The sequence below is a fragment of the Tachysurus fulvidraco genome, chromosome 3 (genome assembly GCF_022655615.1).
Source record: "Tachysurus fulvidraco isolate hzauxx_2018 chromosome 3, HZAU_PFXX_2.0, whole genome shotgun sequence".
NCBI classification, from domain to species: Eukaryota; Metazoa; Chordata; class Actinopteri; order Siluriformes; family Bagridae; genus Tachysurus; species Tachysurus fulvidraco.
In genome coordinates, this window is record NC_062520.1 from 13,055,763 (window position 1) to 13,081,114 (window position 25,352).

General features: G+C 37.3%; 1 protein-coding gene and 1 non-coding gene across 3 annotated transcripts; one reads left to right on the forward strand and one right to left on the reverse strand.

Annotated features, from left to right (window-relative positions):
- The first annotated feature begins 1,797 nt into the window (after positions 1–1,797).
- On the forward strand, positions 1,798–24,720 carry limd1a (LIM domains containing 1a). Of its 2 annotated transcripts, XM_047811515.1 has the most exons (9): positions 1,798–1,923; positions 2,218–3,496; positions 9,157–9,258; positions 15,329–15,396; positions 16,894–16,956; positions 17,321–17,451; positions 18,411–18,462; positions 22,500–22,568; positions 23,769–24,720. In XM_047811515.1, the coding sequence occupies exons 2-9, from the start codon at positions 2,374–2,376 to the stop codon at positions 23,883–23,885; spliced, it is 1,725 nt and encodes a 574-aa protein (XP_047667471.1). In that variant the 5' UTR covers positions 1,798–1,923; positions 2,218–2,373; the 3' UTR covers positions 23,886–24,720. The 2 variants fall into 2 exon arrangements, with proteins under 2 accessions (XP_047667471.1, XP_027005456.1); XM_027149655.2 differs by lacking the exon at positions 1,798–1,923 and having other exon boundaries at positions 1,983–3,496.
- A 291-nt stretch (positions 24,721–25,011) lies between these two features.
- Positions 25,012–25,084, reverse strand: trnar-acg. Its single transcript has one exon. It is a non-coding gene; the product is annotated as a tRNA-Arg (tRNA).
- Between the last annotated feature and the right edge of the window lie 268 nt (positions 25,085–25,352).

The following is a 25,352-nucleotide window of genomic DNA, read 5'->3' on the forward strand; positions in this document are numbered from 1 at the left end:
GTACAAATGTGCTTAAGTCTCTATCATTGGATGCATTAATTCTGGTTCACTAGGCTACATACTTACATATAACCATAATGAAGCCACAGAATACATAGTAGTAAATTTGGAGTAGTAAATTATGTATAGATTTTATTAAAAAAAAAAAAAAAACTAAAGGAATTAACCTAATAATAGCTTTATCTGTATACTTTTATATATGGTCAGGCTGTAGAGAATCACTTAGTGTGTATACATGTATGTATGTTTGGTCCAGTGTATCCAGCAGTGTGTTGGGCCACATGAGTGTTTTTATCATGGTCCAAGCATTCCATGTATTCACTCGGCAGATAGTGTAGCTGTGGTGGAATGTGTGGCTTGCAGCTGGAGCGGTGTGTGTTTTCTCACACAGGGCTGGGGTGAAACCAGGGGCATGTGAACCGAGGTTGTTATGTGCCACCTGTCTCTCCTAATCATGCAGATCTCCACTGTTTTATTTTATTTCAATTCTTTCATATTCAGAGCAAAAATGATTACTGTTCCTGGACTTTTTGTCTTGTGCGTGGCTTTGCAATGAGAGATGTAACCTTACTAGCCATTTTTATTATTTAACTAATTTCACTTGGTCAAGGTAATTTTATAAAACCTTTAACTTGTGAGTTATACCACAAATACAGTAGCTCTAAGGTACCACTCAGTACTTTTGCAATGGTTTATGCACATTGTGAGAATAGCTGCATGATTCATAGTCTGTAGGCCTCCATTTTGGGAAAAAAAAAAAGGCATTACTACCTTAAAGTCTTTATAGCAGAGTGGTTAGGCTTCTTTAATAAACAAGAGGGCAGGGCTGTTTCACACAGTCACTAAGTCATGGCTTGTCTACAGCTTTTCCCAGAGCTGGGAGGGTGGTAAACGCAAGGATTATTATGATGAAGTAACATCTATGTTAGGTAATTTGGCTGTTGCAGGCCACATACACTGATACTTTATTATTCAATGAGATGGCAAAATAAGAAAACAGACTGCTGGCACACTAACTGCCAAAAAAAGGGCACTAAATAAGTGAAATGTGTTCCCACATCTTAAGTATGCATTTGTGTGTCTCAAACCAAATTATCACTATGCATAGAAAATAGCTTAGATTGCTTATTTATTTCCATTTTTAAATGCAGTCTAATAATATTTAATGTGAAGTGTACAATTTTATTAGAAGAGACTAACTTTGGGGAAGATGGTGTTCACAAACATTTAGACATATAGTGTATCTGGTTATTATTCCCTTGTATTTTTGTTTAAAAAAAGTATTTCAGTATATAATTTTAGTATTTTAAATGGGCAGATTTTAAATTAGATTTCTGCCTCACTAAAATCATCTTAAACTGATTTTTAGCTTAGAAGCTTAGTACTTGGGTACCTTGTGCACTTATGGAAACAATAGTTTTATTAGTGATATTTATAAGTTAACCTAAAGTGTGTGGGTGGCATTTGTTGGTTTTGTTTTGTTGCGTTAATTATCAAATGTAGAGTTTGCTTTGAAGAAATGCATTTTACAGATTTAAACTAAAAAATGTATCTCTTCATAACAATTTCTTTCATTATTATACTATTAAGCCATGCTATCAAGCATATTTCCATCAATACTCTACCCATACTCTACCCATACACGTGTGTGTGTGTGTGTGTGTGTGTGTGTGTGTGTGTGTGTGTGTGTGTGTGTGTGTGTGTGTGTGTGTGTGTGTGAGAGAGAGAGAGAGCACGTGTTAACTGCCTGCCACTTGACGTTTTTAAATGTACTGTGCCTTTAAATAAAAAACAGGCTACATTCTGTATAAGTTGAAAGGCGCGTTCACGCTTATTGCGCCTATGTAACTGTGTACTGTCTTTATTATGGTATAATAGTATAAAATCTCATCTCTCAGAAGTCTGGAGTGAGACTCGGACTGTGTAAGACTGATCTCACTCACTTGTGTGTGTTTAAAAGCGGACAGCATCCTGTCTGCCTGAGTGCTTTAGTTCAACACACACACACACTCCGGCTCCATGCCCTTCACACACACACACACACACACACACACACACACTCCGGCTCCATGCCTTTCACACACACAACTCTCTCCGCTCACTTTCGCCTTTTCGTTAATAGAAACGTATCTCATGAGGATTATTTTTGAACTTTTTTTTAGCTTTTTTTCTATTTTTCGGATTATTATTCTTATTATTTCCTCTTTATTCCTCCAGGGACTGGGTATAAGCAGTAAACTTTGGTGAGTGAACCTTTGTGTCTTTACTTTGCATCATGGACAAAATGAGCATTGAGAAGTGATTTCTTCACTCAAGACAGTTTTACGATATTTTAGCGAACTTTGAGTTGACTTTAGTTTGCACTTTAAATCCATGGAAATGGACAAATACGAAGATTTGGGGCTCGAAGCGAGCAAATTTATCGAAGACCTGAATATGTACGAGGCGTCTAAAGACGGACTGTTCCGCATGAAGAGGGACGCAGGAAATAACCCGGACTTTGAGGAAACCAGGAGAGTCTTCGCCTCCAAAATGACCAAAATTCACATGCAGAAGCATCACGAAGACATGACGAGAAACAACCTGGCGGAAAGGATAAACGGTGGACATGTCAAAGTAGCAGATGACAGATTTTACACCAAAGACAGACCGCCTATCAGTAGCTCCAGACATGAAGCTGCATCTAAACCACCCATTCTCTCAGGACCGACCATATGCTATGAAGGACAGAAACATTATCCAGCCAGCCCACATGATGGCAGGGATTTTGTCTATGGAAGCAATAATGACAATAAAGACCTTTCACGCTCGTGCCATAATCCATCTGTGGAACCTGGAAACTCTTATCCACAATCTGTGTCTCTTCCTGCCAATCTTTATGGCACTTGGTCATCAAAGAACAATCCTCAGTGCCAGATCTCATCACCTACCCTTAGCTTGAGTTCAAATTCAACTGAAACTAGTATGAACCATGGAGCAGCTCCTCATCTGCGTCAGAACTCAACAAGCCAATCTTTAACACCGACTGGGACACCTGAATGGTTCCATCCATCAGCCACAGGTGCTCATCGAGAACCAGAGTCTCACCTCAAGTCTTCTCCTTATGTGAACCTTACTAAGCACTCAGAACCCATCGTGCCTCAGAAGCCCTATGGAGACCCACTTCGTAATGGAGTTGCTCAGAACATTGGGACGTGCTCTGCTGTTCAGCTGTCCCCACTAGCACCAAGCCAACCAGAAACACATCAGCCTAAAGGTCAAGTGCTGTGCCACACTCAAGGCCATAACAGTCCGACTGTTCCAGACAACTTAGTGAACCCTGTTGTAGAGCTGGCTCAGAGCGATGCCCACAACCCTCCTCAGGCACTTAGACTTCCATGCCATGCTCTCTGTGTACAGCCCGAGCCTGGGCCATCTGCAGCCGAAATAAAATTAGAAGCTCTGACTGAACGCCTGGAAAAGGAGATGGATGCCCAGCCTAAGGCTGACTACTTTGGTAAGCTAGATGTGATCACTCCCACTGTCATGTTTTTTTCTCCCGACTAATCTTTTTCTTGTCTGTAATTTTTGCAGAACAGTATTTAACAGCCCACTGATTGAAAAACAAGCTGTCTGTTCCACTTGACCTTCACAGTGTGTGTGAGAAAGAGTGAGTGTGAGTGAAGCAGGGTGGAGTGAGTCCAAGTCAAGTGATGTAGTCAAGCATGTGTCTAAATGATAACTTTTGTCCCTGTTGTTTGTATGTCTCCAGACTAAGGGATTTCATTTACTTTCTAGTGTTAATCCTAGATTTTGGATATTTATTTATTTGTTTGTTTGTTTGTTTTCATTTCATCAACCTTTAACCTCTTCAGCTTGCCCTAAAACCTCTGCACTAAATCTTAGGGAATTTGCTTCAGCTTTAATAAGTCTAGTTCAAATTTAAAAAATTGATCACAGATAGGATCCTTTATATTTCAAACTCATTGCACCTTTATGGGCCTTTTCATAGCACGATCAACTATAGACATTAATAAAGACATAAATTTTTACCACTAAAATCACTTATTTCAAAGCACACTGTACATATAAATGTAGTGAATCAGATAAAGACTTAAAGACATAACAGATAAAGACATAACAGTGAAAATCAATGTCAGTGATCACATCTGTGTCAAAATCGAATTGGTAAATGTCCTGGTTCGTGAATATCACAGTTTACTTTCATATGTAATCTTGATGTCTGTGCTTCCTGTTATCATATCCTTCCTGTATTTCAGGATTTCAGACTTTGATCATTTCTGCATTAGGCTGCTTAACACAGCAAATATTTCTGTCCTAGCCCTCATATTATAAAGATATTTTTTCCTGATGTGATGACAGGAAGTTTACAGGATCAACATAAGCATTATTTAAAGATTATTTAGTTAACAAGAGTTACAGAAGCATACATACTGACATTCTTTTAGTGTTTCTAAGGTTTAGCCTGCATCACCAGGTATGTCAACCAGCATGACTTATTGTGTACATATATACATGAAAGCACTAAGTGATAACAGCTTTTGCTGTGACTAAGTGAAAAACAGTACATTCAGGATTTGATGCGTAGGACTGACAGCCTGTCCTCTCTCAGGTCTTCCTGAGCCCCATCCACACACTCCATACTGTGGCTCATTCTGACTCATTCTGTCAGGCCACAAAATGGTCTGAGTGACGAATGGAGAGCTTGGCCTTGCTGATGCCTAAACATATTTTAAAACTGGGTTTTGCTTTTCATGGCTCTGTCTTTTTCCAGTGAACAGAGGGTGAGAGTTGACATCACTGTGTCTATTCTCAGTCTTTGTACCTTGTGGTCACTGACAATTGCTTTTTATGTCCGTTTTGAAACACATGAAACCATCTCATTTCCTTTCTATTATGGGCTAGAACATGGATAAAAATAGCATATTCCCATACAATATTTATACAGAATTGAAACTAGTTAGAGGTAGTGTTGTCTCATAGTTAAAGATTAAAATGCATTTATTCTGTTTTTTTTTGTTTGTTTTTTTACAGGATGAAAAAAATTATATATTGTATAAGTACACAATATATCTTTAGAAAGCATCTGTAATAGCGTATTATAAACTTTGACATTATATTAACAATGTACACAATATTTTGTGCAGTCCTACAAGCTGGCATTTGTTCGTTCATTGTCAGTAACATTTTTATCCTGGTTCAGGCCACTTAGAGCCGAATCCAGTCCAATTTTTAAAAAAAGGATTTAGTGTAACATTAGAGCTGCCTTCAAAAACATCATCTTTGCTTTTCTTTCTACAAAGTTTTCTCAATTATATACAAGCGCTTACTTTTAAGCTATATTACCTGTAGCATTGAGCTCACAGGCAAGGCATGGTTCTGGGAAAATGAACATGCAGCCAAACTGCTTCACCAGGGGGATGTTGAGGAATGTCTGGAAAAGCAGTTGCAGTATTTTTTAAAGAAAGTTTGGGCCAGATCCAAGAGATTATGATTAAATATCCATAGGGAAGCACTATAGCGTCCAAGAGTCAGTGGCTCAGTAGTAGATCCAAAGAGAGGAGATGTAGTGATCACCTCTCTCTAGACATTTAAGCACAATTTGTGTGTATCTGACATTTTTCCTTCAGGATAAAATGATGATCAGATATGATGGGAAACAGAGCAGGAAAAGAGAAAGGAGCAAACATGCCAGCAGGTATTGTCTTAATTCTCCCAACTGCTTGATATCTGTTCTCTCTCTTTGTGATATCTTATTACTAGATTCCATAAACAGCAAAAATTCCCCTTCAGAGAACTAGAGAGGTGCAATGACGGGCAGTTTAACAATAATACGAATCTTTTTGTGCTTTCGACAGGTTTCCTGTTTAGAAAAACTTTCCTCAGGGTACATCCTAAAACTTTTCCTAGTTACAAAGAGCTGAAAAAAAGTGTACCATGAAGAACTCCTTTAAGAATTGCCAATAGCTATAAGATCCTGTGCACAGACACAGGCATTACTGTATGTCCCACCCTGTCTTCTTCAATAAATAATCATAAATGCACTGAAAAAGAAGTCAGATTAATGTAAATTGAACATATAAATGTTTTTTTTAAGTATTACATTGTTAAAAAAATGATTTTATTGATTACACTAAACCTACTTTTCTATTTACCTTTTTAATTACTAAATTGAATTATTTAAAATGAGTTCAAAAAGTTTTAAAGTATTATATTGCAAAATCTCATGATGTTGCCACAGATGGGAACTACAGTATTAAATACTATAGTTTATATTATGTATGTATACTATAGTTTTATGTTTTTAAGGCTATTGAAACACGGATGGTAGAATAGTGCAGCTGTAACCAAAACACCCCTGTTTGGGGTTTGATTCTCATGTCCGGTGCGCTTGGCTTTGAATATATGTGATCAAATCATGTTGGATTTATGAAAACTAATTATGTTCATGTTTCTCAGTTCAGCCATGTAGAACCAATAGAAACATTTGAATTGTGTGAATTCAGTGAGCCTTTATATCACCGGGTGTTTCTCAAGATTTATTCACTATATTTATTCAAGATTTGCTTTGTTTTATGTAGGCCTATGTGATTTCTTTTCTGTGATCATCTCAGTTCTAACTGCAGCTCACTGCTGGAGGGACGCCCTTAAAAAGAAATTCGAAGAGGGTGGCTCTCAAAAATAGAAATTTGAAGAGGATGGCTCTCAAAAGTAATCTGAAGAGGGTGGCTTGTAACTTAGTCATCATGAGTCAAAAAGTCCTTTGAGTCCTTTAACACATGCTCCTTCTCTAACATTTCCTAAAAGTATCATCAAGCAATAGTTTCTATAGACCAAAGCACTCATATTTTGCAACTTTATAGCAAAGACCACTTCATAAAAATATTGATAAGGAATTTTGCCTGTCTCTTTAAAGCATGTTGTCCTGTTTATCACTTTCAACACTGGAGTTGCCAAATCATATGCATGCTCAAGGGAATACTTGATAATACACAGATGGGAAATGGTGTATGCACTTTCTGAAGCTGTGTTCTGAAGTCCCCAGGAAAGTGAAAATGTGCATGGAGTCCAAACACTTTCCCTACTGTAGGGCACAACATGGGCTGAGCACGTCATCTTGTCGGGGGGATATGACGATCTGCTACACATGCTGGTTTTCAGAATTGAATATCATGACATGACATAACATGGCAAGGCATTGAATAAGGCATTAAGAACCTCTTAATGCTTGAAGAAAGAATTTTTGTAGAAAAGCTAAAGAATCAAAGACATATTAGCTTTGGGTTCCCTTCTTTGGAATTCAGCTGTTGAAAAGTGGGACTGAAATTTTTAAGCTCTAGAAAGTTTGGTATGTATTTTAACACTGTAATATACATTGTTCAGAGAATAATGGAACTTGTTTTTGGGCACCAAGGTTTCAAGTTCTGAAATTGGATTTAAACACCATTTTAATCTTTAGAATATAAACAATTTTAGTTTTTTTCCACAAGGCAGAAAATTAATGTTAAGGTACCTACCTATAAGATCAGTTATTTTACACCAACACAAAAGCACATTTTTTCAGTATCAGGTGTATTTCTGTGTAATATTAAAGAGCATCGTAGTTAATTTAGCCTCTGTGGGATTTTTGTATGGAAAATATTGTGCTGAAAGCGAGTATGGGTGTGGTAGTTGTCCTCTAGTATAGCTTCACGCTTCAGGGGTGGTTTGTTTGGAGTGGGCAGAAAGGGTGTAGGCAGAGCTTAAATGCGTGATGTTTGAACCCTGAGAGAACAGAGGCTTCTTTGTGGGTGTTTATTCCAGCCTATCCCTGACGTTCCTCTGTACCTTGAAGGAGAAAGTTCTTCTGTTAATGCTGTTAACTGAGCTTTATGCTGAAAGTCATGCCATTCCTCATCTGCTCTCACACTCTCGCTGCAAGGCCTAGTCTATGTACACATGTCTAACAAAGACCACTTTTGTGCAGCGTTTTTTTCTTTTTTGGCGTTTCATTAGCAACGCTGTAGTTCTTGTGATCATGTCATTCAGCTCTACTTTCTTTCTGTTAAAAACACATTTTGATAGTTTAGCTGCCATTGCCATTTAGATTTTTTGTGTCAAGAAGTAGGCACCAAATTGTATAGAATAGCACATTCAATTTTATTTTTCTATTAGGATGGTTTGTAACCAGGAGGATTGACATATTTAAGCTGTCTGCATTATGAACTTCTGTCTACAGTTGGCTGTTAAAAGAAAGAAGGTTAACAGAGGCATATAATAAAGGGCTCAGTTTCCCTTTGCTCTTTAACATGGTTTTACTATACACCAAGTGAGAGGGATTATTGTGACAGAGCCATAATTGTAGTGTTGCCCCACACTGAAGACTTAACTAGTAAAATGGGAAATAACAGTAATCAGGGCCATGTTGCAATGTGCCAACACTCATAATAATCGACCTAATGACATGACACAAGTAATTAACACTGCTGTCGTTTAATTTAATTTGGTTAAATATAACACAGCTATTTTTCCTTCATTCTTCAGTGATTCGTTCCTTTGCTATCTCTCTCAACCTTTGTAATAATCCTTCCCACATCCTGTTGATACAGAGAACGTGTGTGGGTATGTGCATGTGTCATGTTTGGCAGTATTCTGTGGGAACCCAACAGCATCTGATTACACTGATCATGTGGCAGAACTCTCAACATGTGTGCCAACTCAAACAAGTAAAGTGGATTATGTTTCCACTCATAATGACACAGTGTGCTACCAGAATGCTGTGCCTCCCATCTTTGTTTTCCCTATATTTGTTTATTCAACGGGCATTTTCATGCCCAATGTCATGTTTCATGTTATAATCTGAACACACGAGCTGTAGCATTAGTGAGTGCAAATATATTGCAAATGATTTTTTTTAAACTGTAGTGGTGTTAAGGGGAATGTTGTGACCGAGGCAACATGTCTGAATTAACCCGGAGTTAAATGCACACCCAATGACACACGATCAGTATTGAGAACGGGCACCGGGTGAGCGATTTTTGTTTGCTATTATGCTGATGTGGGATCAAACCCATAACCCACAATGATGCCACTCAGCCACACTTGCCACAATGTTGGTTACTGCATGTAATAATAAGGGCAGAATTGATATAGTTGTACTGTGGCTCTTTTTTCCAGGCAGTTGTGTGAAATGCAATAAGGCTGTATTTGGAGCCAATCAAGCATGCCAGGCCATGGGTAACCTCTACCATGACGGCTGTTTCACCTGTAGTGCCTGCAGTAAGTACCTCATTTTATACACCTCTCAAACTTGCTATTGCTTTTTATTTATGCTCTCTCTTATCATTTTTTTTGCCAAAATCTGAAACGTACTTAAAGAAATTTATTCACTTTAGATCTACACCAATTACTACAAATTCAGAAAAGTATATTGTGTGATTTTAAAAACATCTCATAGAGGTAGGAATCTGAGTGCTATTCCAGAGTTAATGGGCTGTGACTGATACCTGAGATTAACAGCAGACCTCCCTCAGCTGAGCAATGTGCTCACTGTGGGTTATATCACTTGATGAGATCATAAAGATCTGCTTGAGCGAAATCATTTAGAGCTTTAAACATCATTGCCATGAAATTGTAGTCAGTGCAGAACTATAAGCAGCCGAAGTAGCTTGAATAAGACTTGCGTAATGTACTCTGATATTCTTTTCCCAGTAGGAACATGGGTTGAAGCAATAACAAAAGCTGTCTTACAGAGAGAGCAGCAAGATATTGCAGTAGTAGAAATCAAGAATGGTTGCATACAGTATGTCTAATTTTGGACATGTCTATTTATTGATGTGCATTGAAATCCATTTATCCTTGATCATAGGAGGGGGAGGAGAATTATTGAGCCCCAGCACTACAGTACAAGAGAAAGAAAGAGTAGTAAAGTGCTATTGATAGAGACTAAAGTGCCAAAGTACTACAACTCTGTTTTGGAAACACTTAGTTTATATGCAGCACTTCAATACTGAAGCACAGAAACAACACTAGAGCTGTAATTTGCAGCTGATTCATAAGTCACTATTTTTCACCCAACTGAATAGAGAAGAAGAGTCAGCTGTCTGTGAAAATCACCATCAAGCACATAGCACCAGTAGAATTGATCGTGCCAATTGGCAAAGTTGGCAAAATAAGTGCCTGGGCTTGGATGTATTTCTGATTCTGCAGTTGAGTTAACAGTGTTTGTGTAAGGATGCATGGGTTAGTAATTGAACCAGGTAACATTCATCCTTTAGATTCTATATATAAAAAACCCATCTGTTGTTTTCACATGCTGCCTATCTGTTTTATGGTGCTGCCTATCTTGGCCTTGTGCGAGCATTGTAAACTGGTTGTGCTTGCTCATTTGGTTTTAGGGTGTGTCTCCTTTTAAGTAATGCCAAGAAGATGTAAAAAAAAAAAAAAGTCTAAAGAACTAAACACTACACAATGGAAAAATCATAAAGTGTAGATCTGGTTTTATAAAATAAGATTTCATTTTCTTTCTATTATTAGCATGTTATTTTAATCATATTCAGTGGAACTATTATAGAGGCATTTTAGGGCAAAGCTATTAATTTGGTGAGATTGGTTGACCATAGATAGAATTTAATGTAAATTTTATAAAAGTATTTTTATAAAGTTCTTTTGTGACCATGTCCATTGTTAAAAGTGCATAAGAAATAAAATTGAATCGAATAGGCAGTGCCTTATTTCATCAAAATTCAGTTTTAATTCCATCACTGCTTCTACTATACATCACTATACTGTCTTCTACATCATTATACTGTCTAGTATCCACCCAAAAGACAAAATCATGTTACAGATCTGTGAACTTGTTTAGTATATTTATTTAGTATATTTCTCCACCCCATACCCCCACCCCAAAATTCACTGTTGGCCACACCACTGGTAGTCACTGAGGAGGTGTCAGGCTTCAACGCTGTTCTGGCTGCATTGTGTGTGGGCTCAGAGTTCATGCTGTGATGTGGCGTGTGGCCAGGTGCTGCTGGAACTGATGGTTCCAAACAGGAGCCATATGTTTGGAACAACATACATGCTTCTAAACCAGTTTCATCAACACCACCTTCTATTTAAACTTGGCACTCACATCTATGCATCGGTGCCAAAAAACTCCTGAAAGGAAAATATGCTGAGGCATTCCTAAGCTTCTCATTTGCATCACTGGCTCTCTGGTACGACTGAATCCGCTATTTCCGATTTCTTCCATAATTACTTGGCACAAACAAGTGGATATATGCACATTTCTGGGCTGTGGGCAAATGCAGTCTCTGTTAATCCTTGGCATTTTTTGAAAATAAAAAACACTTTTGTCCTGACCTCTTGCAGGTTTCCTTTAGTTAGGGTTCTTAGTTAGGTCTACCTCATATGTAATTCACTGAATCAACTGTCACACTAAAACAGGTCTACTTATGTTTGAGTCAACCTACTGTCTGATATCAGTGTGTATAAAGTTGCGTTTAGCTGTTTTTATGGCTCTGTGTGTTGTTCCATTGAGAAAAGGGTCTTGCTGAACAGGAATGCAGCCTGAGAGAAGGGTATCTGATCCTTGAGTAGGATGAGCAGATGGATATCGGTGTGGTTTGTTATGTCAGCTTGAGGCTGTAAGCCTGGAACATAATGAGAGAGTAAGAAAGGATGTCCAGTCTCCTGGAGGTGTTTGCACTTATTGGACAGTGCATTGAAAACTGAAGTGTTCAGATTTTTATTTTTTCTGCAGGGTTTTTTTTCCTTTCATGTCAACATATAATAAAACAATTTTTAAAATGTTATAGTAAGGAAACATACATCTCTGTCTATATAAAGCCACTCAACTGACTCACATTTCAGTGCAAAACAACAAGCAATATTGGCAAAAATACATCCCTGGACGTGAGAGGCATAGACCAAAGCAATGGCACCAGGTTTGGTCAGAGGTCTTCGTGGTTATAGGAGATCTTCCTCAATGGACAACCATTTCTCTGGCACCTCAGCAGGTCTTCATGATGGCCAGATAGAAGCAATTCTTCACTTACATAAGGCACATACTGGCTTGATTATACGTCACCAAAAAGACATTTAAATCCAGAAATGGCAAGCTTAATTAGTCCTGTGCACAGTTATATGGGGTTTAATGGTGAATGTATTAAAACCCTGGAGATGAATAAGACATAGTGTCCCATTCTGTGCATTGTTAAGTGGCCAGGCCACCCACAGATACAAATTACAGTGAGCCAAAGCTGTAATACAAAGTCTTGTAGTATATAGACTTAACAATTTCATTGTTTTATGGGGGGGGGTGTCAAAGATTTATTCTGTTGAGACTTATCTCATATAGGTTGGGGAAGAAAGATGGATTCTGTTAGTCTTGGTACTACTGGTGCCTTGATACTCCTTTCAACATTTTTACAGCACCATAAAATCATAATTAGTGCTACAGCAAAACCAGGATGAGTGCCTCATTTATATCATGAAGATTAGCTTTATGGCCTTATATAGGATTTAGAAATAGTATATTGGCAACACAGTGGCTCTCAAAAGAGGAAAGCAGAAAGAGAATCGATAGAAAATCTCCCACTAAGCCATAAATACCAGCGAACAGAGATGGCCTTCTGACAGATTATGGCCTCCCTTTTCTAAACATACCAGACACACGGGACGACACAGGAAGTGTACTAGATACAAGCCATGGGTTAGCATGGCATGCTTTTAACTCTATTTATACATCTAGCCAAGGGTCATCCTTTCCATAGAGAAGCTTTGTAAAGAATCTACAGGTCTGGGCACTGAGGGGGGATTGTGTAAGTCAAGGACTTCTGATCTCCCACCTGTGGTGCCTTATCACATATAAAATTTCCATTTCCTTTATTTAATCTTCCTTTGCTTTATTGGCTATTTTTACGGGGTTGACTGTTAGGCTTTACGTTTGGCAGCTGTTTTACCAGCAGTTTGTTGGAGAGAACAGGGTGGTGATTGTTTGAACACTCTGAGGAGGGCTGTCCTGATCCTGGTTAAAGCTCAACCCTTTAGTGTGAGATGTATTTGTTATTCAGGTCTGAACACCCAGTAACACAAGACCTGCAGTTTCCTTTTGAACTACTTCCCCAATTTAGTAAATGATTATATTGATTAGCATTACCAACTATAATTTCAATTATATTGAAAATAATATGAAGATGATTTCAAAGTAAAGCAAGTTTTAATATATATTAAATCTGTCTAAGATACACGCTGTGTGTATGTGTGTGTGTTAATTTTTCCATCTGTATTCATAATAATATAATTATATAATTCCACAAAGTTTTTGTTTTTTCAGGTTTCGAGTGGATGGTATAATGGGGTATTTGGGGGTATTTGTTTTTTCAGATTGTATCCCAAGTCCCCTGGGCTGATCTGAGTAATGAAAAAAATGCTGTGGGCTATGAATCTATGCACGAATCCCAGGTTCATCAAGCCAAATAAGTTTTAAAATAGATATTTTCCTTATGTCAGATTGTTGTGATTTGTATAAGCTATGGCAACCCAGAAGACAACACAATCAGAATATTCGTTCGGTATTTCTGCAAAGGAATTAATTGCTAAGACTGTTCTAAATATTAGTGCTCTGAATTTTCTGTTAGTACAAAGTGAACTTTCTGATCTATCATTTTATTTATCTTGTATTAAGTCTTGACTACTCTTTGCCTTTCTGGAAACTCTGGCACTTCTCTCTGGGATAAAGACAGAGTGAAAAAAAAAATGGGAAAGGAAAGAACAGTCTGGTCAGATCTGAATTTCTTCTTTTGGAATGTTTGTCTTAAAGAAACCCAGGGAAAATTTGAGATATATCAGAAGGAGATATATTAGGAAAGATTAGAGATATATCAGTAGGGTATATATAGATGATTGCTGCTGTTGGTTCACCACTGAAGTGTTTAAGAAAAAGGATAATCAAACATGTAGATAATTAAAAATAGAAAAAAGAGAGAAACAATTTATAGAGCCTTTGTAAAATTCTGGACTGGTTTTGTTATCATTTTTGCATCATTTGAAAGAATGCTGTGAAAGAGGCATCAGACACTTGACTAAATTGCTGTTAAGAAATTTTTTTGTAGCGGATAAAAAACTTTTAATCCTATGGGCTATTAATTTATTAATAATTTGATTGTGTTGACTTGTATATTATCGAAACAGTGAATTCATGAACGCTAATTTAAAAAATGCTCTAGCCTTCTGTTTTACAGCCAGGTTTCATGGTGTTAAAGAGAATATAATTTATAAGAGGAGTGGGTAGAAAATATTTAAGGAAGAGAGGATGAGCTCTGTAAAATTAGACAAACCCAGTGAGACTGCTGTTTGTCGTTTAACCGTCATCTCCCAAGAGATCATACAATTTAGTCACCACACCCTGACTTTACTCACAGATTCAGCTTCATTTCCTTTTTTTTCCTAATGCTGCATATTGCTAACCACTGTTACAGCGTTGAGAACTGTTTTTTTTATGCGGCTGTAGTGGTTTGTGACTCTTCTATATTTGTTGCCATTCTATTGGGTGTTAGCCAGACTGTAGACACACAATAGTCTGATTCACCCCAGAAAAACTGCTGAGTATATGTACTGTTTGCATGTTGGAGGCAAATGAATAAGGCCTTTTATCGATGATGTGTTGCAGGTCTGTAAGGGTTAACCACATTACCCTGTACCCCCTCCTTACAATATTGTGGAATGTTCCCCTTTCCTGTGGGACAGGGGGTTTGTGAGTGGGAAGTGTGTGTGTGTGCGTGTGTGTGTGTGTGTGTGTGTGTGTGTGTGTGTGTGTGTGTGTGTGTGTGTGTGTGTGTGTGTGTGTGTACGCTTACGTGCATGTGCGTGCGCATTTGAGTATGCGTGTGCGTGCATGTGTGCCTGCTCATGGTTATGGAAGAAGGAGAACCAAATAAGAACCAATTCAGACAGGAAGTCCACCCAGTAACTTCCTGCCGATAGACTCTTGGAACAGAATGGCGAGTGCCTAAACTCCCTGTGGACATTACTTTTTGCCTTATGCTAATTCTATATTAATATATTCATATCTTGAGCCAAAATATGCCCTTTCCTTAAAGGAATGTATAATGGAGACTACAAGTTGGGAGTTGGTCCAGAATTTAATACCACTCTCACAACCTGAAAATGACAACACATTTTTTTTAATGGATTAAGTTTTTTTTTTTTTTTAATCAAATCAAATAAAAATGTATCTTTTAAAATTAACAACTGGATTTACTTGTTAAATCCCATCTCAAAGCTCTTTTTTTAAAGACAGATGTGTGTGATGCAGCATGTGATCTGTTATTGTGTGTGCTACCTGCAGGTCGGAAGCTCAGGGGGAAAGCATTTTACTATGTCTCTGGGAAGGTGTTTTGCGAAGAGGATTTTCTGGTAAGCTATCTGCTTTAAACATCTTTTCAGTTGTGTAGACATTTGTTAGCAACTTACTGAATTTACTCTTAATCCACCAAGCACCTTTTAGCATTAAGTGTTTTGCTGGCTCTGGTACAGGGAGCTCTGAGTACTATTAGAAGTCAGAGAAGGAAAACGTAAGGTTGTTGGCTGTTCTAAATAGTGTGGCTTATCCAGACTAGAACAGATTCAGATGCGTATGTTTGTTCAATGAGAGCTGTTCTTTTATCAATGTTTAAATAGCGGTTAATGATTTGGTGTTCTGTCCAATATACCAAAAGACAACTATTTCCATTATGAGCTTGAAGTTTATAGTTCACTTGTGATTTGCCCGCATGTTATTTTCTTAGACTTGGGCTCCTGTCAAAATATTTAATTACAGTTTTAATGTACACTCATGATGCTATTAAACAGTGTTATAATGTAACCATGACAGCAAACATAAATATTAGTGGCACGGTCTACATTTAAGATCTGCTACTACCGTCATAACGTGGTGATAAATGGAAATAAGGAAGATGAATGACATGGGTTTATTTAGATCTAAATGATTTATAGATTTAGTACAGGAAAATGTATTAGATAAACATTCAAAAACAGAACACCGGCTGTTGGATTGTGAATTAAATGTACACTACATAGCCGAAAGTTTGTGGATACCAGGCCTTTGCATACATATGTAGTTCTTCCTTAAAATGCTGCCAAAATGTCAGGGTCATACTTTATATGATGAAACATTACAATTTCCCTTCACTGCAAGTAAGAGTCACAAACTAGTTCCAGCATACAATGCCCCTGTGCACAAAGGCAAGGTTCATGAAGATATGGTTTACAAACATTAAAGGGAAAGTACTCAAGTGACCTGAACAGAGCCCTGATCTCATCCCTACTGAACACCTTTAGGATGGATGGGAACTTGTCCAATATCAGCACCTGACTGCACTACTGCGCTTGTGGCAGAATGAGCAAATATCCACAGACACTCTAAAACCTAGTGAAAAGCCATCCTAAAAGTGTGGAGGTTATTATAACATCAAAGTTGGACTAAATCTTAAATTGGATTTTTAAAAACGTGTGTGAGATTGTCAGGTGCCCTGAAACTTTTGTCTGCAGGCCTTAGATTGGGAATTATCTGCGCTGACTTCAGATCTGTATATATTTTTGGGAATTAGCATGGATCAAACCCATGATCAGATCAAGATATAGGTGCTTGAAAGTGAGTGAATTCTCTAGCTTTCCTGTGGCCAGACATACAGAAACATATCAGAAACAGGTCATGTGACTGGAACTGATCAAAAGGAAAGTTAATAATATATTTGCCCTTTTTAATTATCAGTCATTAATGAACAAGCAAAACATCTGCAGAGCCTTTGTATTTAAAATGCTGTTAAGATGTAAGATGGCTGATTATATTTCTCTGATCCCTGCTCTCTCTCTCTCTCTCTCTCTCTCTCTCTCTCTTCTTTGGACACACAGTACTCTGGCTTTCAGCAGTCTGCTGACAAATGCAATGTATGTGGCCACCTGATCATGGATATGGTGAGTGTAGCAGTGGTATTTAGTATTTTAGTATAAAAAATGAATATAAGATCAAATTTGCTTGTTTGAATGCCCATGTCTGATGGTTATTTCTTGGCTGGCTTCAGAAATCCATGACGAAGTGTCTAGAGATGTTTATAAAATCAGGCTGTTGAAAATATGTGGGAAAGCTTCCCTCTGACACTGGGAATATAATTTTGTCAACAGTAAAGCCTTATATTTACATACAGTGTTATAATTGGTACAACCAGTTCAGTTATGGGTGTAAATTTGGTTAAACTCTCTGATCTATCTAATTTGTGGATGGTTAAATCTTTGATTAGTGAGCATTTTTATAGATCTGTAACAAAGAGCTTTTTCACAGATCCTGCAGGCCCTGGGCAAGTCCTACCATCCAGGATGCTTCCGCTGTGTCATCTGTAACGAGAGCTTAGATGGAGTTCCTTTTACTGTGGACACAGAAAACAAGATCTACTGTGTCAAAGACTACCACAGGTGTGTGTGTGTGTCTGGATGGCAAATGATCAAAGATGCATAAAATAAGTGCAAGAAGGCATTGTATATTTCAGCTTTGACAACAATGACAGATTTTTGTGCTTTAACACAGTTGTTCTGACTATCCTTCTTGCTCTCCACATAAAAACAGAGGCTAATTAATTCTCTTTGAAGACCGTGATCAACAGAAGATATTTGAGCAACTCATTTCTATGGGGTGCAAGTCCAAACATTCTTTTATTCGAGCAGGGCTATGTAGAGTACCGAGTGGCGATTGAGTCAGGGTCTGTTCAGCTCTCTCACATTCCTACCTGTGTGTAATCTGTTATATCTATAAATTAAACATTTGGTTAAAAGTAATTACAGTGTTTGTGAGAGTTGTGAGGTTTGTTTTTTTTTGTGAGACAAAAAAAAACTGGCTTTCATTCATCAAAATTGTGTAAAAACACGAACTCAAAGTGCAACAAACTCACACCTGTTTCATGGAATGGAATGAAAATACAATTGATAAAACATGTCATATGTCATATGATATACCCCGGCTTACCCTAATAGGTATTGTCTTGTCTTGAAAGACAACCTCATAAATGCAGGTGTTGTGATAGGTGAGGTGAGATCCAAGGAAGGTCTGAGGAAAGAAGTAAATTGTCAGTCCTTATCTTTAAAAGATTCTCCCCATGTGCGCATAAACCTTGGTTTATTCTCAACTCTTTCATTTTATACGTTATTCACAAGAACAGAGACAGGAACACATGTGCAGCTTGGTCTAACACCTTTTATTCCTCCACCTCTTCGTCTAACTTTCTGTCTCGGTCCTCAGACATAGATCACTATATCCTTTATTCCCTCTGAAAAATGTTATAAAAGAAGTTTGATTGAAGTTAAAGAGGTTGTGATTCTTTACGAAGTTGATTTGTTCATCTGTCTCTGGTACTGAAATACTATACTCTGATTTTTAGGGTTCTTGCTCCTAAGTGTGCAGCATGCAGTCAGCCAATTCTGCCCCCTGAGGTAAGCCTCCTGCCTTCACACCATTGAACACAGTCAATATTTTCCTTTTTTGCAGAGCCACAGGGGATGGGAGCTGTTAGCTGTAAACACAAAATTTTCCACAGCACAGTGTGGAATCTGTGGTTTCAAAGAGGGCTCTTGCTGCTCTGAGACAGTGTAAATGTTGGTCTTCAGAATAAATGGACATTAGTATATATAATCACTGATCTGTTTAGCACAGCCCTTCCTCCACAACCCACATATTACCGATATTATAGACAAATCAAATTTCACAAGACCTCCTGCATGCGTGCTTTATAGCACCAGAGCATTCGCACGGTTTAAGTGCCTGTGCCTTTCATGTGATTTTATTCATTAGCAATCAAAGCTAGTGCTACTGGAGGAGTTCTCGTCGTATACAGTATATATGATCTGGAGACTGGAAGAATTGCCATTGTGTCTTTTAGCATGGGTTTCATCGCAAAGGTTTGTGTGTTTAAAAAAAAAAAAAAAAAGATTTCACGATTAGGGTCCATGTTTGAATATTCAATTCAATTCAAGTTTTTTTGTATAGCGCTTTGTCTCAAAGCAGCTTTACAGAACATAAACATAGAGCAGAAGGTAGACATAATTAATGATAAAGGAAATAACGAATAATAAAAGAAATAAGAATTAACAGAATAAAAATTCTAGGTTACTATTAGATGTATATAGTTCACAATCCGTATGTATTTATCCCCCTATGAGCAAGTCTGAGATGACTCAGGCAGCAGTGGCAAGGAAAAACTCCCTTAAATTGGTAAAGGAAGAAACCTTGAGAGGAACCGGACTCAAGTGGGAACCCATCCTCATATGGGTGACACTGGGGGGTGTGATTGTAATATACAGTCATTTAAATGTTGTATTGGTGTAAGGATCATGGACTTCGGATCTCCTTAGTATCACAGAGTCTAACTGGAGATGTCTCAGGATTCTTAGAGTCGACCTCGGCTCAGTGGACGTCCAAAGGCTTCGTCCCACAGAGGACAGAGTTGGGAGCTGGTACAATGTCTGGATGCCTCTGGATGGGTACAAAGAGAGATGCAGTGGAAAGGGATTAACATATCTGCTGTTCAGAAAAATGTGCCCATCTGATGTACTAGTGCATGATACTATAGGATGTATTATGTGTACGCCTGACTAAAGAGATGAGTTTTTAATCTACATTTAAACTGGGAAAGTGTGTCTGAGCCCCGAACACTATCAGGAAGACAATTCCAAAGTTTGGGAGCTAAATACGAGAACACTCTACCACCTTTAGTAGACTTAGATATTCTGGGAACTACCAAAAGTCCTGAGTTTTGTGATCTCAGAGAGCGTGAAGGATTGTAACATGTTAGAAGACTAGTTAGATACATGGGAGCTAAACCATTAAGAGCCTTGTACTTAAGTAGCAGCAGTTTGTAGTCAAATCTGAACTTAACAGGTAGCCAGTGTAGAGATGATAAAATTGGGGTTATATGGTCATACTTTCTTGTCCTAGTGAGAACGCTGACAGCTGCATTTTGGACTAATTGAAGCCTATTTATTAAAGATGCAGGACAACCACCTAGTAATGCATTACAATAGTCCAGTCTAGAGGTCATGAATGCATGAACTAGCTTCTCAGCATCAGATACAGACAGCATGTTTCTCAGCTTGGCAATATTTCTAAGGTGGAAGAAGGCTGTTATGGTAGTATGGGCAATATGATTTTTAAAAGACAAGTTGCTGTCTAATATAACACTGAGGTCTTTCACTGTCGAGCTACTAGTAACAGTACATCCCTCTAAATGGGAGTTAAGTTGTGAGAGTTTCTGTGCACTGGTTTTTGGACCTATGAGTAGTATTTCTGTCTTATCAGAGTTTAACAATAGAAAGTTGCAGCTCATCCAGTCTTTTATCTCTCTAAGGCATTGAGTTCATTTGGACACTGTGGCTATTTCATCTGGTTTTGATGAGATATATAACTGTGTCATCAGCATAACAATGGAAACTAATCCCATGTCTTCTAATAATGTTCCCTAATGGAAGCATGTATATAGAGAAAAGCAGAGGTCCGAGAACTGATCCTTGAGGGACCCCATAATTAACTGGTAATAAACTGGAGGATTCACCATTTAATTCTACAAAATGGTATCGGTCAGACAGGTAGGATCTAAACCAGCTTAAAGCCTGTCCATGAATACCTGTGTAATTTTGTAAGCAATATAGAAGAATGTTGTGGTCTATAGTGTCAAATGCAGCACTAAGGTCAAGTAGAACTTATAGTGACATACAGTCTTGGTCCGAAGATAAGAACAAGTCATTTGTAACTTTAACAAGTGCAGTTTCTGTGCTATGATGGGGCCTGAAACCTAACTGAAACTCTTCAAGGATATAAAAACACTTAAAATTGCTTGGTTATGTAGCCTTTAAACCTAACACATTACTTGACTACTAGACACATTCAATACAATTTACATTGATACAAAAATATTGACAATAGTTGAATGTATTAAAGAAAAGCTAAGAGAGCTCATTCATATGTTTGGCAGCTTCTTGCCACAGCACAGTGACCGATAGCATCCTACAATAACTGGCATGAAACAGCTAAACATTTGACAGGTCAACATGGAAACCAGTCAGACGGATGTTTAGACTTGAAATCTAGTGGATGTTCACTTTAATCCTTAAGATATCCTAAAGATATGCAGGCATATATGAATCAATGTCCACTTCACATATCTAAACAAAGGCTACTTCACTTTTTGGACGCATGCCAAGAACCACAATATGACTGGGTTTCTAGCATTTGTCACAAGATTAATTTTAGACCGAAGAAGGATAATTTTGAACCATGATTTAAAAAAAAATTCTCATATTGCATACAAGATTTTTTTACACTGTGGTGTGTCTGGCAATTTCTGTTGGAGCTCATACTTAGTAATGTGGTAAGGCTGCTTGAACTTAACAAAAACAATCATTTTATATCAAAGTTGAATCTAAGGAACATACTGTATTTGAACCAGTGAACTAATATCTAAAGTATTTGCATGCATTATAGATTACATAACTGTTTTAATGGTTATGTCATCCTGGCCCGGATTGATCAAAATAATTTGCTTTATATACACTGGGTTTATCTTAAACAAATTGGAATTCTCTAATGCTTATAATGTAATAATAAATTAACTGTAACTGCAGTTCTTTCCTTAGAAATAATACTGCATCATTTTCCTAATGTGCAATAAAAAACTTAACACAAATGACCTGAGTGTTAACTAAATGCAAGACTATAGGCTTGACTTGGACTTCTTCAACATCTGTTATTCACACTTAACTAACTGGAATGCTGGCAGGGAACTAACCAAAGCGATATGCTTGCAACTATGTGTCATAATATTTCAGTTCAAATCAAATGTACCGTTAATAGAGTTTCCCAAAATACTCATGAAAGTTTGGCTTTGGATTTGGATTAGTTTGTTTTGGTACACATAATGTGTAATGTCTTTAAGTTCTGTTCTTCAAGCATAGAAACATGATGCCATTTCTGCCTGCTCCCTCCTCCACTGGTCTAGAACATATTTGGTGATTACCTCTGAGTAATGTTGCCCCGGAGTAAGAACTATGGCAGGGGGGCAGTTTATCTGCTTTGACCCAACCTGAATGGAATTTTACACTGACCCCTTGAGAGCCGAGTGCAGTGTAGTTTGTTTGTTTTGTTTTATGGTTAGATAAGAAGCTGTTTACCTGTGGATATACAAGAATATATATAACGACAGATGCGAGGTTAGAAATAAAAGTGACACAGAAAGATCTCTAACAACAGAACAAAAAGCAGCAAAGATCATGTTCCTTATCAGTCTAGTTGTAGAAGGTACATATTCCAGACAGGTTAAGCAGTGATGTTTTCCACACTCACTATAATCCACAGTTAGGAAATATTATGTATGTGATATGAATCTTTGTGTATTTGTGTACAGTATGTCATGAACAATGCCATGTTAATTCAACAAACTGTGTTTCACATCTAGTTCCCCACATGTATGTACTTTCAGGGGTCTGATGAAACCATTCGAGTGGTATCTATGGACAAAGACTATCATGTAGAATGCTACCATTGTGAGGTGAGTTAAATTACGACTGAAAAAACATGTACGCTGAATTACCTCTAGGTCAACAGCAACAGTATGACCCTATCTTTATATTTATAACATTATCTATTTAGTTACAGATGTCTTTTAGGTCAGAATAATAAATATTTACATATAACTGTAAGAACTCAAACGAGCGATTAGCTTGTTACGGCAAGCAGGGCATTTGAAAAGCATTTGATCCGTAACATTCAGCCATGTTGGGCTCAGCTGAAGCACTCTCCAGCTGTGCTGTATTCTGATATGCAGCTAATGAGCACAGTAACTCTCGCAATCAAAGTGAGCTTGCAGTGAATTGTACTCATCAACTCCCTTCACTGCAGTGGCAGAATGAAACATATTCTAAGATTTCTCAGTTATTCATCAATCGGTTTTTTTTTCCCCTTGTTGATTTGTGGATTTAACACAAAGCAATCTTTAATTCTACTCCTGCAGCTGCCAGAAACAGTATAGTAATCATTCAAAAAGCAGCAAACTCCAGGATTTGTATTTAGGATCTGCTAATCAAAACAGCTTTGTTAACTAGAACGACTCTTCACCTTTCATTCTTTTATAAAATTATATATTCTTAGTTGATGATAAACACTTTATTTCTGTATAAACTGTATATGTGGAGGTCTGGAGTGACTCAAACTGCCAAAACTTATTATGCTAAATATGTTTTATCAAAATTATTATGATTTATTTTTCCTGACTAAATTAATTAGTGATTAATATTTTAATATTTGACTTATTGTTTGGAGAGAAAAAAAAACAGTGATCAGTAGAGTGAAAACAATGAGGCTGCTTTTTAAAATCAGTGAAGTTTTTTGTTTTTTTTTTGTCCACAGAACTGCTGCTCTCTGGATGTTTTTCTTTATTGCACCAAACTCTAGAGACTGTTGAGTGAATATTGCAGGAAAAATTTTTGGTGAACACAGAATAGTGAAGTGATACACATAGTTCAACATCCCAGCACGGTTATGAGCAGTTATAAATGTAGATACAAGTGGAGTTCCCTTCAGTGAAATTGGAAAGATATCTTTTACTGATACTCAGCCTTACAAATGATACAGCTTTATTTCTGCCAGAGATACATGCAAGATATATACGAATATATTTCTTTTGAGTAGTTTTTAGAACTTAGGGCTGTGTTTAATATTGAAATTGAAACAGCTGCTCCTTTCTCTACAGGACTGTAAGATGGAGCTGAATGATGAAGAAGGGCACCGCTGTTACCCACTAGATGGCCACCTGCTGTGCCATACATGCCACCTTAAACACATGGAGTCAAGCTGCCAGTCTGTCTGAGATGAAGGAGACTGAGTTTTGGATATCTGCTGCCCCTTGTGGCTTCAGATCAGTTGCAGTGTGGAATTAAAGAATAAACCTCACCTTACTTTTGGGTCACAGCTTTTTGTGTCTGTATTGTTATAGCCTAATTATTTTATTTTACTAATTTTAAAAGCTGTCCCTAAATTTCCAGATCCTTCTCAGTATTTAGGGTTTTGTTCTATTTTAGCCCCTATGTTGTGTCTTTGACCAGAGTGATGCAGGCTGGTTAGTCATGATGACCAAGATAGAAAGTAAACTGGCTTGGAACATTACATTTTCTGTGTCCTGGTTCAGTTATCTATAGTAATTAGTAATCTATAGTATTAAAAAAAAAAGGTTGCATTTAATAATTTCTAAATGGAAATTTCAGAAAAGATGAATAAAATTGTTGGATTTTTTTTTAACTCTAATTTTACAGTGTGAAAAAAAAATAACTTATGGTATGAAAGTATGACTGAGTGACAATGGATTATTGTGTATTGAATTACTCATTTACAGGTCTGTTATTTATCTTTATAATCTTGTTACACAAAATTAGCCTATGAAAGTAATGTCATATACTGTATGTATGTGTTTAAGATAATGCCCAAAAAACGGTTCTTATTGAAATACATTATGTTTTAGAAAATGCGTCTCTGTTGTTGCAAATTGAGTTTGGTTGTGTCATTTTATAATGCACAAACAACACATAATACATTAAAAAAAAACATCCCAGATTTGATGTGAAAGATGTACTGTAAAACACGATTTTCATTAATCAGAGAGAACTTCATTGGAAAATTTGTTGATTATTAAAGCAATGCATAACTGATACTGTATAATGTGTGGGTTCATTTTAACTATTTTTTTGACATTTTGGGCCACAGCAAAATAAAAATTATGATGGCGGCCCTTAAGTAAAGAAGATTAACACCCCTGGTCTAAATTCAAACACATCACACTCATATGTGGTTCATCCTTAGTCTGCTGCCACAAAGTTAGAAGCACACAATTGTACACTGCACTATATATATCTTATAATATCTCATATGACATTCAGATATTGCTATAATCTGTCTGTTTACAAGCATAAACAATAACGGTTCTTTTAAAAAATACCGATCGAGCCAGCCAGGAGTCGAACCTAGAATCTTCTGATCCGTAGTCAGACGCGTTATCCATTGCGCCACTGGCCCGCATAAGTAACTACGCCGGTTAAACCATATATATGTAAAACAAGTCAACGAGCAATCATGCTGAAATTTGTTAATTACCGAGAAATTTTTAATCTATATGTTTCAAACTGAATTAGCCACATACTTCTTGTTATTTAACAGCCACTTTAATTAGATATTTTTGTGGATACGAGGCTTCGTTTATTCTTAAAACTTAATTCATCGTGTAGTGTCGCTGTTTCACCTATAGGTGGCACTCGTACATCATTTTCATAATACTGACCCGTGC

Bases quoted from the DNA above. Each gene is read 5' to 3' on its own strand.
- limd1a (XM_047811515.1), top strand. From the start codon at position 2,374: ATGGAAATGGACAAATACGAAGATTTGGGGCTCGAAGCGAGCAAATTT. The intron at 3,497-9,156 runs GTAAGCTAGATG...TCTTTTTTCCAG, and splicing joins GCCTAAGGCTGACTACTTTG to GCAGTTGTGTGAAATGCAAT. The intron at 22,569-23,768 runs GTGAGTTAAATT...CTTTCTCTACAG, and splicing joins TAGAATGCTACCATTGTGAG to GACTGTAAGATGGAGCTGAA.